The following is a 17,654-nucleotide window of genomic DNA, read 5'->3' as shown; positions in this document are numbered from 1 at the left end:
AAACATGCTAGAAAAAATTGGAATTTACGCCTATCGGTAAAAAATTCCGGGAGAGCTGCTGCAAGAAGAAATTTATTTTGCTCACAGTAGTTATTATGAAATTTTCAAAGGCACGTTTTAGGCTGTACAATCGCACCGTGTTGGGATAGGATTGGTACTGTACAACGATTCTGCTGCGGCAGCGTCGAGTCTGACACAACAGAACAGAAGAAATCTCGGTTTGGAGCCCTCTACTATGATTTAATGGAAGACAAAAGAGGACACATTCTAAAAAGTTTTGTAACTGTTTTCTTTTAATGAGACGTTTTACTCCATCTAGTAAATCCTCTGCAATCTTTTATTTTTAATGCTCTGGAACATTTTGAGTGTAAATTGTTTCAAGGGTGCATTTTAAATCGTTTAGTACGTGTAGACGTCGGGCATTAAGGATACGTAGGATTCTTACACCAATCAAACTACTTTGAAATTTTAATATACGCGATATAACTAAATTCCCTTTAGAGGCGTTGAGGAGTTGTGGGGACAAAGACGGTTAAGTTCAGCATACGAACTCATGTCCGGAAACGTACCGTTTTGCAGCTACAGGCAAAATATGACAACACACGTTCAAATCTTCCGCATTTTCGGCGACACTGACCAGATTATTGCACACGTCATTCACCTATCACCTAATGTCCCACGCCCACTAAAGGTTGTTCTACATGCCTTTCAGTTGAGTTTGTGCTCTGGCCAGAGAGGTTTGTACCTGCTTTTATGCTTGTGGTCTCTTTTCACACTGTACTACTCTACCCACTTACAGAGCTTTGTACCTCCAGTTGTGTTTGTGGGCTTTATTCGTGGTAATCGTTCACTACAATACAGAATGCAAATGTCTTCCCGAACAGACCACGAAAGCCCAATGGTACCGACCGGCCGTCGTGTCATCCTCAGTCCACAGGCGTCACTTGATGCGGATATGGAAGGGCATGTGGTCAGCACACCGCTCTGCTGGCCGTATGTCAGTTTCCGAGACCGGAGACACTACTTCTCAGTCAAGCAGCTCCTCAGTTTGCCTCACAAGGGCTGAGTGCACCCCGCTTGCCAACAGCGTTCGGCAGACTGGGTGGTCACCCATCCAAGTCCTAGCCCAGCCCGACAGCACTTAACTTCGGTGATCTGAGGGGAAACGGCGTTACCACTGCGGAAAGGCCGTGGGCATACAGAAGGCAAGCTGTACGTAAATTTCATTTCTAGTATGATCCTGTTGACCATAGGGAACTACATGTTTGCGGAATACGCCGACAGGATGTTATTGTACGGCGAAGCTCGATGCAATGGGAGGGGTGCTCCGTCAGTTGAATACGGAGCGTTTTCCACTGCGCCAGAGACTTCCGCACTCCCTCTTCGTAGGGCAGCCCCAGCGGGCCTCCGATATGGGTACTTTCATCACCAGCAGGGCCGACTGTGCTGCCCCACGGCAGCGCCGCACATTCGAGTTTGAAGAGGCTGTACTCCACATAGTGAAGAGGACGCGATGACGTGTACCAGAAACACAGCAGCTATACTGTGTATCACCAGGTTCTCTGGCGTGTTCTGCATGAACAGGAGCTACATCAGTACTACCAAATGCAGCTACAGGATTGTGCGTCTGCAGTCTACTTCTACAGGTGGTTCTTGCACCACTGTGTGGACATCCTACGGCGGATCCCTTCCACGGATGAAGCCAAGTTCATCAGGCGAGGTGTTCTCAATTCCCACAACAATCATGTATCGGCTGATGAAAATCCGCAAGGTGTGTGGTCCCGAGGGTTTCAGGAACGATACGCTCTGACTACTTCGGAAGCGTTCCACAACATCTCATGCGTGCCACGTATTTTTGATTCACTGGCGGTCTACTGTATGGACTCTGGAAGATGTGCCATTGTATGTGTATCAAGACATGTGGTTATGGCACAATGACGCATCATCTCATTTTTCACATGAGGTCTGAGATCATCTGGGCCAACAATCTGGCCAACAGTGCATAGATTGTGGTCGCCTGATTGCTTGGCCTAGCAGATCTCCCAACTTGAACCTGCTAGGTCTGCTATCTGTTGGATCACATGAAATCCTTGACCAAGGAGACACGCCCCCCCCCCCCCTCCCCCTGGTATCCGAGAAAGACCTGCTGGCACGGGTTACGGCTGTGGTAGATGTTGGGGGGCCAGGGATTGGTGACTGTGAGAACCTGAACATGGTAGAGAGGTACCTTATCTGTGCTGACGTCGATGGTCGTCACATAGAGTCCTACCCGTAAGTGGACCCAAACGATAATCTGCAGAAGCCAAACAGCAACGTGCGTTATGGTTTTTGCATGTAGCAGTAAAACTCTACGTTTCTGGACATGAGTATCTATTCTAAGCTTAACATTTTGGTCCCATTACAAGTTCTTCAAAGTCTGTATAGGAAATTTAGTTCAAAAATTCAAATGGCTCTGAGCACTATGGGACTTAACATCTGTGGTCATCAGCCCCCTAGAACTTAGAACTACTTAAACCTAACTAACCTAAGGACATCACACACAGCCATGCCCGAGGCAGGATTCGAACCTGCGACCGCAGCAGTCACGCGGTTCCGGACTGAGCGCCTAGAACCGCACGGCCACCGCGGCCGGCTGGAAATTTAGTTACACCATGTATAGTGACATAATGCAAGTCTGGCTTTAGTATACAACAGTGCCACGCTCTGTTTCCATTAAGACTGGCTACTCTGTGATTACACGAATTGTTTATTATACAACGCTTGTATCTGAATATGGACGACAACACACGAAACTCGTAATTCTGATGTAACAAGACCGTGATCGACAGACTGAAACTAAGTGAATTCTCATGTATATTATGTTGTATATACTGGAGTATAAAAATAAATAAAAAAAATAAAAAAATATGTGTATAAATAGTACAAATAGAAACAGATCTTCATGCATGCCATCGCGCCTTAGACAATGAACTATGCATCTCCATGACGTCATTGACATCTTGTGGACATCACTGGAGATATACTTTGATTGGCTTCCTCAACTCCCAATTTTGTGCAATTCTTCATTAGCCTTGAGCCGACGTTGATCTGTGTGGAACTGTACGGTATTATTTCGCACAACGAGCAGTCTGATGTGATAAAGTCCAGGTTTGGTTGAGGCCACTTCACTGGAGCAGGAGGTGTTGCTGAACCACGCCTGAACCACGGCCTCGAAAATGAATCATCGAGAAACTGTCACACTTGAATAGCAAAGTTTGCTGGAGCTCCATCCAGCTGTGACCACACTTTGATCCACGATTCTCTAGCCATCTAGCTGAGGTATTCACCACAGTTTCTACATGTCCAAATAAGAATTTCCAGTCACATATATTTCAATAAAATATGGTGCGAACGGGTTTTGTGTTGAAATGCCTGCCCATATCATAACATCAGCAGGTTGCTTTCCAACTCATGCACATAATGGATATTTTTTTTAGACTAGGAAACCAAATTCCTTTCGCATGAATTGCAATACATCGCACTCTCATCAGAAAATAACCATCTTATGCGATATACGTTATTTGTGAAGTGTGGCAACAATCCATGCCACGTTACAACTCGCTGCTGTACATTGTTACCAGAGCACTCATTCAGAACGTTAGTCTGAATCACTTCATGCAATACTGACAACAATGCTTTTTGATAGCTACAAAGCAAGAGTAGCAATGAAACAACTGTTTATTTCGTCAATTGAACGAACTTAAGAGGGGCATGGGGTCTTTTCAGATACACTGTGTATGCACATTTTTCACGTAATATTTTGTGCCACTGTGATGATGTACATATGCCACGCTGATATTCTGAATAGCCTTCATGCTGTTAATATGTTTTGCACTGAAACGTAACTGGAGGTCGTCAGGTTATATGTGGTATTTACGGTGGGGCAGATTCAATGACACACTATGACTTGTGTCGAGAAGAGCCCGGTCTGTACATCTGTGTCTACATGTCTCCACATCTCGCCCTGGAAATGAATCATTGCTAGCGCGGCGTCGTGTATGCGTGAAACACTTGTACTGCTTGTAGAGACGCGATGGGGTGAGACTGGCCAATAAAATGAGATCAACACACGATAAACAATTTCATTATTTCGATCTTCCTTCCTACTCTACATGGACTACACCTTCCCGATATGGCCTCGTGGTGAAAATGCACTGCAGCAGTTCGTTAATCACATGGGAGTGTACAACATTAAATTCGATTTCGAGATGGACACAGATGGCGAGCTACCATTCTCGGATGTTTTAACTGAACAGGAAGCCAGCTCGGTCATTCGGTGTACAGGAAACTAACACACACTGATAGGTACTTGAACGCTAGTAATTTTCACCATTCTGTACACATGGAAGAGGTTCTGAACACTTCTGTACACAGGGTAAATGTTATTTCTGACGATGACAATTCATAGTCAGAATTGTAGAAATCCAGATGCGTGTTCAGTGAGAACGGTTACAGCAAGGGCGACATTGCAAACGCTTTCAGATGTTGCCGACGCAGGACATCTTTGAATCGGGGGAAGATTCATGATAGCTGCTTTCCTGCCACACTGTGAGGCGATGAGCAGCAAGATACCACGCTTGGTGCTCAGGCGTGGATTGAGGTCAGTGTTCTGGACTGAATCCTAGACATATAATACACTATGTGATCTAAAGTATTCGGACACCTGACTGAAAATGACTTACACGTTCGTGGCGCTCTCCATCGGTAATGCTAGAATTCAATATGGTGTTGGCACACCCAAAACCTCGATGACAGCTTCCACTCTCGCAGGCACACGTTCACTCAGGTGCTGGACGATTTCTTGGGGAATGACAGCCCATTCTTCACGGAGTGCTGCACTGAGGAGAGGTACCGATGTCGGTCGGTGAGGCCTGGCACGAAGTCGGCGCTCCAAAACAGTCCAAAGGTGTTCTATAGGATTCAGGTCAGGACTCTGTGCCAGCCAGTCCTTTACAGGATGTTATCGTCGTGTAACCACTGCGCCACAGGTCGTGCATTATGAACAGGTGCCCAATCGTGTTGAAGGATGCAATTGCCAACCCCGAATTGCTTTTCAACAGTGGGAAGCAAGAAGGTGCTTAAAACATTAATACAGGGTGCTACAAAAAGATACGGCCAATCTTTCAGGAAACATTCAAAAACGGCTCTGAGCACTGTGGGACTTAACATCTATGGTCATCAGTCCCCTAGAACTTAGAACTACTTAAACCTAACTAACCTAAGGACATCACACAACACCCAGTCATCACGAGGCAGACAAAATCCCTGACCCCGCCGGGAATCGAACCCGGGAATTTCAGGAAACATTCATCACACACAAATAAAGAAAAGATGTTATGTGGACATGTGTCCGGAAACGCTTAATTTCCATGTTAGAGCTCATTTTAGTTTCGTCAGTATGTACTGTACTTCCTCGATTCACCGCCAGTTGGCCCAATTGAAGGAAGGTAATGTTGACTTCGGTGCTTGTGTTGACATGCGACTCATTGCTCTACAGTACTAGTATAAAGCACATCAGTACGTAGCATCAACAGGTTAGTGTTCATCACGAACGTGGTTTTGCAGTCAGTGCAATGTTTACAAATGCGGAGTCGGCAGATGCCCATTTGATGTATGGATTAGCACGGGGCAATAGCCGTGGCGCGGTACGTTTGTATCGAGACAGATTTCCAGAACGAAGGTGTCCCGACAGGAAGACGTTCGAAGCAATTGATCGGCGTCTTAGGGAACACGGAACATTCCAGCCTATGACTCGCGACTGGGGAAGACCTAGAACGACGAGGACACCTGCAATGGACGAGGCAATTCTTCTTGCAGTTGACGATAACCCTAATGTCAGCGTCAGAGAAGTTGCTGCTGTACAAGGTAACGTTGACCACGTCAGTGTAGGGAGAGTGCTACGTACCAAGTACAGCGTGCGCAGGCACTATCAGCAGCTGATTGGCCTCCACGGGTACACTTCTGCGAATGGTTCATCCAACAATGTATCAATCCTCATTTCAGTGCAAACGTTCTCTTTACGGATGAGGCTTCATTCCAACGTGATCAAATTGTAAATTTTCACAATCAACATGTGTGGGCTGACGAGAATCCGCACGCAATTGTGCAATCACGTCATCAACACAGATTTTTTGTGAACGTTTCGGCAGGCATTGTTGGTGATGTCTTGATTGGGCCCCATGTTCTTCCACCTACGCTCAATGGAGCACGTTGTCATGATTTCATACAGGATACTCTACCTGTGCTGCTAGAACATGTGCCTTTACAAGTACGACACAACATGTGGTTCATGCACGATGGAGGTCCTGCACATTTCAGTCGAAGTGTTCGTACGCTTCTCAACAACAGATTCGGTGACCGATGAATTGGTAGAGGCGGACGAATTCCATGGCGTCCACGCTCTCCTGACCTCAACCCTCTTGACTTTCATTTATGGGGGCATTTGAAAGCTCTTGTCTACGCAACCCCGGTACCAAATGTATAGACTCTTAGTACTAGTATTGTGGACGGCTGTGATACAATACGCCATTCTCCAGGGCTGCATCAGCGCATCAGGGATTCCATGCGATGGAGGGTGGACGCATGTATCCTCGCTAACGGAGGACATTTTGAACATTTCCTGTAACAAAGTGTTTGAAGTCACGCTGGTACGTTCTGTTGCTGTGTGTTTCCATTCCATGATTAATGTGATTTGAAGAGAAGTAATAAAATGAGCTCTAACATGGAAAGTAAGCGTTTCCGGACACATGTCCACGTAACATATTTTCTTTCTTTGTGTGTGAGGAACGTTTCCTGAAAGTTTGGCCGTACCTTTTTGTAACACCCTGTATAGGTATGTGCTCTCATAGTGCCACGCAAAACAACAAGGGTACAATCGCTCTCCATGAAAAACACGACCACACCATAGCACCACCGCCTCCGAATTTCACTGTTGACACTACACACACTGGCAGATGACGTTCAACGGTCATTCGCCATACCCACACCCTGCCATCGGATCGCCACATGGTGTACCGTAATTCGTCACTCCACACAACGTTTTTCCACTGTTCAGCCGTCCAATGTTTACGCTCCTTACACCAAGCGAGGCGTCATTTGGCATTTACCGGCGTGATGTGTGGCTTATGAGCAGCCGCTCGACCATGAATTCAAGTTTTATCACCTCCTGCCTAATTGTCACAGTACTTGCAGTGGATTCTGATGCAGTTTGGAATTCCTGTGTGATAGCCTGGATAGATGTCTGCCTATTACACTTACGACACCCTTCAACTGTCGATGGTGTCTGTCAGTCAACAAACGAGGTCAGCCTATGCGCTTTTGTGCTGTGCGTATCCCTTCACGTTTCCACTTCACTATCACATCGGAAACAGTGAACCTATGGATGTTTAGGAGTGTGGAAATCTCGCACACAGACTTACGACGCAAGTGACACCCAATCACCTGACCACGTCGGTGAGTTCTGTGGAGTGCCCCGTTCTGTTCTCTGACGATGTCTAATGACTACTGAGGTCGCTGATATGGAGTACCTGGCAGTAGGTGACAGCACAAGGCGCCTAATATGAAAAACGTATTGATTTCGAGGTGTCCGGATACTTTTGATCACATAGCGTATGTTACGCCCAGTTAAAGTCGAGATGGCTCCTCAAGAGCTCTGTGCGTACGGCGTCCCCTGCGAATGCTGCTGCATCTACGTGGTCCAGTCGCACTAATACGACCAACACCTATTTTCGACGCCAGTGTGCAATAACCACTCACACAGGGTAGTTGGCGACACTAGCAGTGTTGACCATATAGGCGCGTCGGGAGAAGCGGAAAACAGAGCAGTCATTGTCGTAATGTGGAGATTAAGTGATAGTTGTTCACGTGCCACCGAGAAAATATACCGTGCATGGCAAAATAGTACTATCCAAAATCGTTGCCGAGGCGACTTGGTGTACCACAGGCCATAGATGACAAGGGTAAACGATGGCTATCTACGTGTGTACTGTCGAATAGACGTGTAACTTGTGAGCAACTTGTGGGGCGGCGGATTGGAAAATATGTTGTATAAAAGTTTGAATGTTGAAACACTTCATTCCCGGCCGATTAACCATATGTGCGGCGGCGGGTGGAATTATTGTTGTTAAATGTTCCTGTTATTTATGCTGTCTTTCGCCGTTCTCAACACTGGGTCCGCAGCTCGTGGTCTCGCGGTAGCGTTCTCGTTTCCCGAGCACGGGGTCCCGTGTTCGATTCCCGGCGGGGTCAGGGATTTTCTCTGCCTCGTGATGACTGGGTGTTGTGTGATGTCCTTAGGTTAGGTAGGTTTAAGTAGTTCTAAGTTCTAGGGGACTGATGACAATAGCTGTTAAGTCCCATAGTGCTCAGAGCCAGCCATTTCTCAACACTGGCTCTCTAACTACAATATTGGCAACCAGAAAGTGATTAGCAAAACGTGAAGCCTGTAATTAGAATTCCTAGTGCCCACTTCATCTGAGAATACACTTGTGGTTACAGCTTATAGCTCTGAGGAATTAGGAGATTGTCCGGGATTTATAATCAAAAACGGTCGTGAAAAAAAAAACGTTCTGTATTCTGAAAGTCACAGATGAAAACAAAAGTATCCACACAATCTAACTAACAGAGCAGTTCAGAGTCTAATGCGCTGATGCCACTATAACTGTCCAAGTTAAATATTTAAATGAATGCTCGCCATAATTTGATGATAAGGTTCATCAAACGCCACGCTAAATAATGGTAGAATGTTTGTCCCGCGGCGGCACGTGAAAATACGACAATACGCAAACTGAAGATCGATAATTAAAGTCATCCCAGAATTAACACTTCACTCGAAAATGATTTCATGGTTACGTGTATCACGAGTAACTTAATACGGCATCCGAGGCTGTTTGTAGCAATGATACCGACGCGACGCGATTCCCGACACAGATGGCGTGCTATTCATCGTCTGGAGAGAACTGGGGCCTTGCTTCCTCGCGCAGCGTTCTTATACATAAAGCCGCGGTGCGGACGGCTAAGGGAACCCCTGATAAAATCGGCTCTCCCGACTAGCCGCTGGGCTAGTAATGCACCACTTTAAGTTACCTAATAAATCATAGCTTCTCTTGCTGATGGCCGATGAAGCTCTTAATTTAAATGTGCATTCAACACACAGGTAAGTAATCATAATAAAAGTTTGACGTGGCTAAGTTAAATATTTTTGGCGAGAGAATTAATTTAATTACACTGCACGCAGTAGACGAGCTCTGAACTGGCCCTTTGGAGATACACTATCGCTATAGTTTTATAGGTATTCAAATGAAACTTCTCACATCCTTATGGTGATAGCGGATCTCCATTCTACTTAAATATAAACATCCTAGCCTTATTTATTAGTCTACTTAATCTATCTTGCTTCCTTAAGTTTTGAGACGAAAACCAGAAAATCATGAATTTCCACTAAAATCCTAATTTGTGAGATCCAGAAGACTGTTTTTATTAAATAATTATGAAAAATGAATCTAATTATCAATTTTTAATTCTCTAGCTCTTTTCTGTTGCGCCAATGATTTTTACAGAAAAACGTCCAAATTTCGAAAATGGCTAAAGTTATCGAACTGATATTCAACACATGTTGTTTTAGTATTACTCCTGACATGCTAGAACCGTCTTAGGTTATTTGCTTGATTTTTAAAGTATTGCACAATATTTATGACGTCAGAGCTAGTTACAGCGGACTGGCTGGCACACAATGGAAAGACTGATGTGAATTTACTACAGCGTGAGTAGGCTGCTTCCCTACAAACTGACCACACAGATGAACCAACGTGTACCAACATTGTCCCCTCAATGACTGTTCTGCGATTGTTGCTGTGTATTGGCCTCCGCTGCAGGCGCTTAGTTCACGGACCCATGCTGAATGCTGTTCATTGGCGAGGAAGGCTGGAATATTCACGCCACTAGCGCAACTAGACCTCCACTAAGTGGTTTTTTCGGATTAATTATTTTTTTGTGCTCCATCGGCAAGACATGATGGCGTATGCGGCGAGAGTCGTCTGAAAGCAAACACCCTGGAAGAGTCATTGGTCCAGGCGAGAGGAGGGAGCGTTATGGTCTGGGGAATGTTTCCGTGGCACTCGCTGGGTGATTTCGTCATTCTGGAAGGCACAATCATTCAACACAAATACGAGGTGCGACAATAAAGTAATGAGACTGGTGTGAAAAAAAAAAAAGTTGCTTACTGTTGTAGTCAAGTTTACTGTTGTCTCCTTCAAAGTAGTTCCCTTCTGATTGCACACACTTTTTCCAGCGCCTCAGCCATTGAAGGTAACATTTCTGGAACTCATCTTCCGTAATATCCTCCAAGACCCTCGTCATTACTTTTTGGACATCTTGTGTTGATTGCAAATGGTTTCAGCTGACCGCCGTTTTGACTCTTGGAAATAGAAAAAAGTCGCACAGAGCGATATCTGGTGAATAAGGTGGCTGTGGTAGTACTGAAATTTGTTTCGAAGTTAAAAATTTGTGTATAGGATGGAGCACTATCGTGATGCAGAATCCAATTATCAGCAATGTTGGCACGGACACGAAGAACTCTTTTACGAAGTCTTTCTAAAATTTCTTTGTAGTAATATTGGTCAACTGTTTGTCCAGGAGGCACCCACTCTTTATGAACAATTCCCTTGGAATCAAAGTAGCTCTCTAGCATGCATTTCACTTTTGACTCTGACACGCGAGCGTTTTTTGGTCAGGGTGATCCCTTTGAGCACCATTGCGAACATTGGCGTTTTGTCTCTGGATCCTACTGAAAAAACCAACTTTCATCACCATTGATAACATGGCTCATCAATTCTGTATTGATTTCCATTTGCTCTAACAGATCGGCCACCACATTTTTCCGTGTTTCTCGCTGTTGTGGTGTGAGATTTTTTGGGACCATTTTTGCACAAATTTTTCTCATACCAAAGTCTTCAGTTATTATTAGACGAACCGTTTCTCGACTGATGTTCAGTTCTTCTGCAATCATTTTCACGGATAATCTTCGATCAGATCGTACTAGTTCACGCACCCTGGCCAAGCTGACATCCGTCCGTGAGGTTGAAGGTCGTCCACTGCTGTCTTCATCTTCAACATTCGTTCCGCCTTCACTAAAAATTTTATGCCAATGGAAAATTTGAGCTCTTGACATAACCTCCTCTCCAAAAGTCTTCTGAAGCTTACCCTAAGTTGTCGCGTTTTCACCCAATTTAACGCCAAAAGAAATGGCATACCAATGTGCAACATTATGTGGTTCCATTTCCGTGACGAGAAACACAAACACGTGTTAACTTATTACAGAACAACAAACGCCTGAGCAGTTGCATCGATGTGCCGCTTGGACTAGAAGCAGCTTTGTAGAACAAGGTCAAAGATATTGTGCCTACGCAAGCCTGCAGGGTTGGCACATCTTGCAAAGAAAATCAGTCTCATTACTTTATTGTCACACCTCGTATGTATTTCTCCCAGGGGATCATGTACAGCCCTATATGGTGTTTGCTTTCCTCGGCACGATGGCGTCTCCCAACAAGGCAATGACTGCAACGTGCCACACAGATCGCAGTGTGTGTGTGTGTGTGTGTGATTCGAAGGACCCTGGCCCCAGACTCCGCGGATTTAAACTCGATCGAGAATCTGTATGACCACCTTGATCGAGCTCTTCGCGCCATGGATCCTCAACAGAGAAACCTAGTGCAGCTGACGACGAAGTCAGAGTCAACATTGTTCCACATCCCTGTCGGTGCCTTCCAGCATCCCACTGACTCTATTCCTGTACGTCCGCATTTCAGATGCATTTCATGCTTTTGACAGATGGTGGCAATAATATGACTGAAACGTGTATTAACGAAGGGAGCTTGAGGAGTCGGCCATAGCAGAACATTGCCTGGAAATCGGACGTAAAAGATAAGTAAATAATAATAAAAAAAAGAACAGGCTCTTGGCTCGTGCTTCATATTGGGATTCCAGCATAAAGGAAGCGACCTAGATTCGAGTAAACCAACAGAGACCAAGGGTACTGTTTCAGCAGGGCTGTTAGGAGTTTCTCAACGCGCCTTTCTGCGCATGCGTTACTTCGGCCCCCTCTGGAAGGTTGTAGACGTCGCAGACGCGCCTATATAAGCGGAACACTGTGCCAGCCCCGGAAGTGAGAGGTGTTTACTCGATGATGCTGATGATGACGACGATTGGTTTGTGGGGCGCTCAAGGGCGCGGTTGTCAGCGCCCGTACAAATTCCGAATCTTTACACAGTCCAGTCTCACCGCTTTCACGAATGATGATGAAATGATGAGGACAACACAAACACCCAGCCTCCGGGAGGAGAAAATCCGCCACCCGGCTGGGAATTGAACCCGGGATCCCGGGATCCAGAGGCACAATGCTAGCCAATAGACCACGAGCTGCAGACGTTTTTACTCGGGACAACAATGGCGGAAATAGCCGTCGGAAGTACGAGCGTTGTTCCTGAAGTAGCGCGGCTTGTAAACCGAGAGGATTTTATCAGGTATGTTACAGCGAAAGACTCCGAGGACTTAAACTCTGCCGGTCGCTGTGGCCGAGTGGTTCTGCGCGCTTCAGTCTGGAACCGCGCGACCGCTACAGTCGCAGGTTCGAATCCTGCCTCGGGCATGGATGTGTGTGATGTTCTTAGGTTAGTAAAGTAGTTCTAAGTTCTAGGGGACTGATGACCTCAGATGTTAAGTCCCATAGTTCTCAGAGCCATTTGAACCATTTTGAACATATAATCTTCTACTATGCGTAATTGATTCGCTCTATGTTTTTACATAACTTTTATTAATGAGACTGCTATTTTCTTTGTTTTTACGAAAGGCTGGTTGGTACTCGTCTTGTAACCTCTCCTTACCTTCCGGGTATTTTTTGAAACTAACGTTTCAAAGGAACCATGATGGTATTTGCCTGAAGCGATTTAGGGAAAGTATGGAAAACGTAAATCAGGATGACCGTACGCGGCTTTGAACCGTCGTCCTCCCGAAAGTGAGTCCAGTGTGCTAGTTATTGCGCCACCTCGCTCGGTTTTTGAAACTAAATTTTATACGAACTGGCCATGAACAATTCCCATACTTCATAAAATCACGAATTTTCGTTTTAAAGCAGAGGAATTACTTTAAAGAATAATAAGATCCTGTGGAACAGGGAATTATATGTAAAGCAGCAAGGGGCTTTATTCAAAGACTTTCTAACGAACGTTCCTTTTGCTTCACAACTATTACGTAAATCCAACGCATGTATTGTTAACGTTTTTCGCGTCTGTTAGTCTCTAGCGTCTGTGGGTCTTTAGCGTCTGGGAGTCTTCGTGTTCCGAGATTTTAGTGTCCGAGCTTTTAGCGTTGTAGTTCTGAATATTCGCGACGCTTAAGTTAGTGCGCCACTGCGTTAACCGCATTGGAAGCCGGGAGAATTAAAAGTAAATTTCTTTGACTTTCGATTATAGACCCTGTTTCGACATTTATTATCGGGCTCAAGTATGATTATCGATCGTAGTGAATCATATCAAATAAACTGTGTTAAATGAACCCTGTGACTCCTGAAGGAAATAATTCTGTGTACACGTACTACGCAAAATCAAAGATATCATTTCATTTCGAAACACAAATCGGCCGCCTAGTAACTGTTAATGAGCATCTTTGGCGGCAGCCACTATACAACACAGCTAGGTGATAGTAAAAATTTGAATTTAGACCTGTTGATCAACAAATATTGACGTACTTCGACGAGGTGAAGAATACTGGCTGGGCATAGAAAAAGGACATTAGATCTTGGTTGATCGTGGAAGTGTCAGTAGGCAGCAATAGGAGGCGTCACAGTCTCATGATGATTCATCGTTAATTTCGCGGAAAGCTAGCCGCGATTTGTGTACCCTACGGTGGCTACATCAACTTCATCAACCAGAGACTGGCATTTCTCCTGTCATCTGTAGGGTACCAAGTTGGATGTCAGGTATATCGACTTACTTACTTCGTCGGTAATGCCGCTGTAGCCACACTCGCCACCAGGCTCCATGACGAAGCTGGCTGCCCTCATGAGTCCTGTATCCGGTTTCAAATTCCGCCCACGTCGTCCAAAGCCAACCAAGGTGCAAGTCTCCTCGAACTCTGGATCCAACCTGCAATAAAGCGGATGTTCACTGCCACTAACTGTACTGTGTGACAAACCTACAGGTGTTGTTGTGGTCTCCACTCCGAAAACTTATTTGATGCACATTTTCATCTCAGCATAACTACTGCTACTTACATTCATTTGAACTAGTTTATTGTAGTCGACTCTCTGTCTCTCTCTCTCTCTCTCTCTCTCTCTCTCCCGCCTTTTTCTCTCTGTCTCTCTCTCTACAAATTCTCCCCACACTTCCGTCTAAAAAATGCTTCAAATGGCTCTGAGCACTATGGGAGTCAACTGCTGTGGTCATCAGTTCCCTAGAACTTAGAACTACTTAAACCTAACCTAAGGACATCACACACATCCATGCCCGAGGCAGGATTCGAACCTGCGACCGCAGCAGTCGCACGGTTACGGACTGCGCGCCTAGAACCGCGAGACCACCGCGGCCGGCACACTTCCGTCTATTGTCAAATTAGCTATACCTTGATTCTTCAGAATGTGACCTGTTAACCGATCCCTTCTTTTACACTACTGGCCATTAAAATTGCTACACCAAGGAGAAATGCAGATGATAAACGGGTATTCAGTGGACAAATATATTATACTAGAACTGACATGTGATTACATTTTCACGCAATTTGGGTGCATAGAAATCAGTACCCAGAACAACCACCTCTGGCCACAATAACGGCCTTGATACGCCTGGTCATTGAGTTAAACAGAGCTTGGATGGTGTGTACAGGTACAGCTGCCCATGCAGCTTCAACACGATACCACAGTTCATGAAGAGTAGTAACTGGAGTATTGTGACGAGCCAGTTGCTCGGCCACCATTGACCAGACGTTTCCAATTGGTGAGATATCTGGAGAATGTGCTGGCCAGGGCAGCAGTCGAACATTTTCTGTATCCAGAAAGGCCCGAACAGGACCTGCAACATGCGGTAGTGCATTATCCTGCTGAAATATAGGGTTTCGCAGGGATCGAATGGAGGGTAGAGCCACGGGTCGTAACACATCTGAAATGTAACGTCCACTGTTCAAAGTGCCGTCAATGCGAACAAGAGGTGACCAAGACGGGTAACCAATGGCAATCCAAATCATCACGCAGAGTGATGAACTCGCTTCCCATTTGCGTTCACCGCGATGTCGCCAAACACGGATCCGACCATCATGATGCTGTAAACAGAACCTGGATTCATCCGAAAAAATGACGTTTTGCCATTCGTGCACCCAGGTTCGTCGTTGAGTACACCATCGCCGGCGCTCCTGTCTGTGATGCAGCGTCAAGGCTAACCGCAGCCGTGGTCTCCGAGATGATAGTCCATGCTGTTGCAAACGTCTCCGCACTGTTCGTGCAGATGGTAGTTGTCTTGCAAACGTCCCCATCTGTTGACTCAGGGATCGAGACGTGGCTGCACAATCCGTTACAGCCATGCGGATAAGATGCCTGTCATCTCGACTGCTAGTTATACGAGGCCGTTGGGATCCAGCACGGCGTTCCGTATTACCCTTCTGAACCCACCGATTCCATATTCTGCTAACAGTCATTGGATCCTGACCAACGTGAGCAGCAATGTCGCGATACGATAAACAGCAATCGCGATACGCTACAATCCGACCTTTATCAAAGTCGAAAACGTGATGGTACGCATTTCTCCTACTTACACGAGGCATCACAACAACGTTTCACCAGGCAACGCCGGTCAACTGCTGTTTGTGTATGAGAAATCAGTTGGAAACTTTCCTCATGTCAGCACGTTGTAGGTGTCGCCACTGGCACCAACCTTGTGTGAATGCTCTGAAAAGCTAATCAATTGCATATCATAGCATCGTCTTCCTGTCGGTTCAATTTCGCGTCTGTAGCACGTCATCTTCGTGGTGTACCAATTTTAATGGCCAGTAGTGTAGTTAGGTTGCACCATAAATTTCTCTTTTCCCCAATTCAGTTCAGTATTTCCTCATGACTCACTTCATCTACCCATTTAATCTTCAGCAATATGTCATCTCTTCTGGTCTTTAAACATTTTTCGCCCGAGTTTCACATCCATATAAAGCTACACGGTAAAATCCTGATTTAGAAGTGACCTCATCACATTGAAATTTGTATTCATTATTAACAGATCTCTTTCTCTCTTTTAGAAACGCATTTCCTGCTATTGCCAACCTGCATTTTACAACTTTCCTGCTTCAGCCATTGTCAGTTATAGCAGATCTCGTCTACTGGTTTCAGTTTCTCATTTCCTAATCTCCCTCTACACTGCCTGACTCAATTCGACTATATTATTTTACTTTTGTTTAATGTTTATCTTATAACCTATTTTCATTACAGTATCCTCACTTTTCAACTGCTCTTCCAAACCCTTTGCCGTCTCTGACAGAAATACACTGCCATATACAAACTGTGAAGTTAAATTTCTGCTCCTGAAGTTTGATTACTATTCCAAATCCAAATATGCCCTTATTTTCCTTCACTGGTTGCTCGATGCACAGATTGAACGACATCGGGAGGGTAGGGGGTAGGGTGGGTGGAGAAGGAAGCTAGAACCCCGGCTTATTCCTTTCTCGAAGATATACTGAGCTTTTAAGAGCGTTGAGAGTGATAGTACACACTCCAAATTTGCGGACAAGCTCAGTGAAAAATAACACACCGTTGGAATGAAGAAACTGAACTTCAGATCCTGAAGCACAATAATCGTCTCCACCTTTATGAACAGTCGAAGAAAATTTCCTTATCCACAGTAGAATTGCACAGGTCAAAATAATCATCAGTGACCAAGCAGGATGCTGCAATAGAACATTTTCAGCATTCTAAACGAACTATCAAACACCACGCATTATGTAAACCATTACCACAAATAAATAAACTGAAAACATCACTGTTGAACAAGAATGAGATTTTCACTCTGCAGCGGAGTGTGCGCTGATATGAAACTTCCTGGCAGATTAAAACTGTGTGCCCGACCGAGACTCGAACACGGGACCTTTGCCTTTCGCGGGCAAGTGCTCTACAAACTGAGCTACCCAAGCACGACTCACGCCCCCTCCTCACAGCTTCACTTCTGCCAGTACCTCGTCTCCTACCTTCCAAACATTACAGAAGCTCTCCTGCGAACCTTGCAGAACTAGCACTCCTGAAAGTAAGGATACTGTGGAGACATGGCTTAGCCACAGCCTGGGGGATGTTTACAGAATGAGATTTTCACTCTGCAGCGGAGTGTGCGCTGATATGAAACTTCCTGGCAGATTAAAACTGTATGCCGGACCGAGACTCGAACTCGGGACCGAGTTCGAGTCTCGGTCCGGCACACAGTTTTAATCTGCCAGGAAGTTTCACTGTTGAACAAGTTCTAACTTCGCAGCTGACAGTCTTAAACAAGACGACTAAACAAGTGACTTTCAATAGCGAATCTGTAAGGATAATGTTCAGTGAAAAGTGCCTGTGTGTTACGGCAGCGAAAAATAACAACCAGAATTCGCCAATTAGT

The 17,654-nt window shown here is 45.3% G+C and overlaps 1 protein-coding gene across 1 annotated transcript in view; it reads right to left on the bottom strand.

The window, feature by feature from the left end:
* LOC126209856 (collagenase-like) overlaps window positions 1-17,654 on the bottom strand; it is a 48,935-nt gene that overhangs the window by 11,898 nt on the left and 19,383 nt on the right. Inside the window, exon 3 of the mRNA XM_049938983.1 lies at window positions 14,030-14,177. Within this exon, the coding sequence (XP_049794940.1) occupies window positions 14,030-14,177 (148 nt within the window). The remainder of the gene's footprint in view (window positions 1-14,029; window positions 14,178-17,654) is intronic.

This window comes from Schistocerca nitens, chromosome 10, assembly GCF_023898315.1.
Source record: "Schistocerca nitens isolate TAMUIC-IGC-003100 chromosome 10, iqSchNite1.1, whole genome shotgun sequence".
In the NCBI taxonomy this organism is placed as follows: Eukaryota; Metazoa; Arthropoda; class Insecta; order Orthoptera; family Acrididae; genus Schistocerca; species Schistocerca nitens.
The sequence above is the reverse complement of the archived record's forward strand: the minus strand, read 5'-3'. Positions and strand labels throughout refer to the sequence as shown.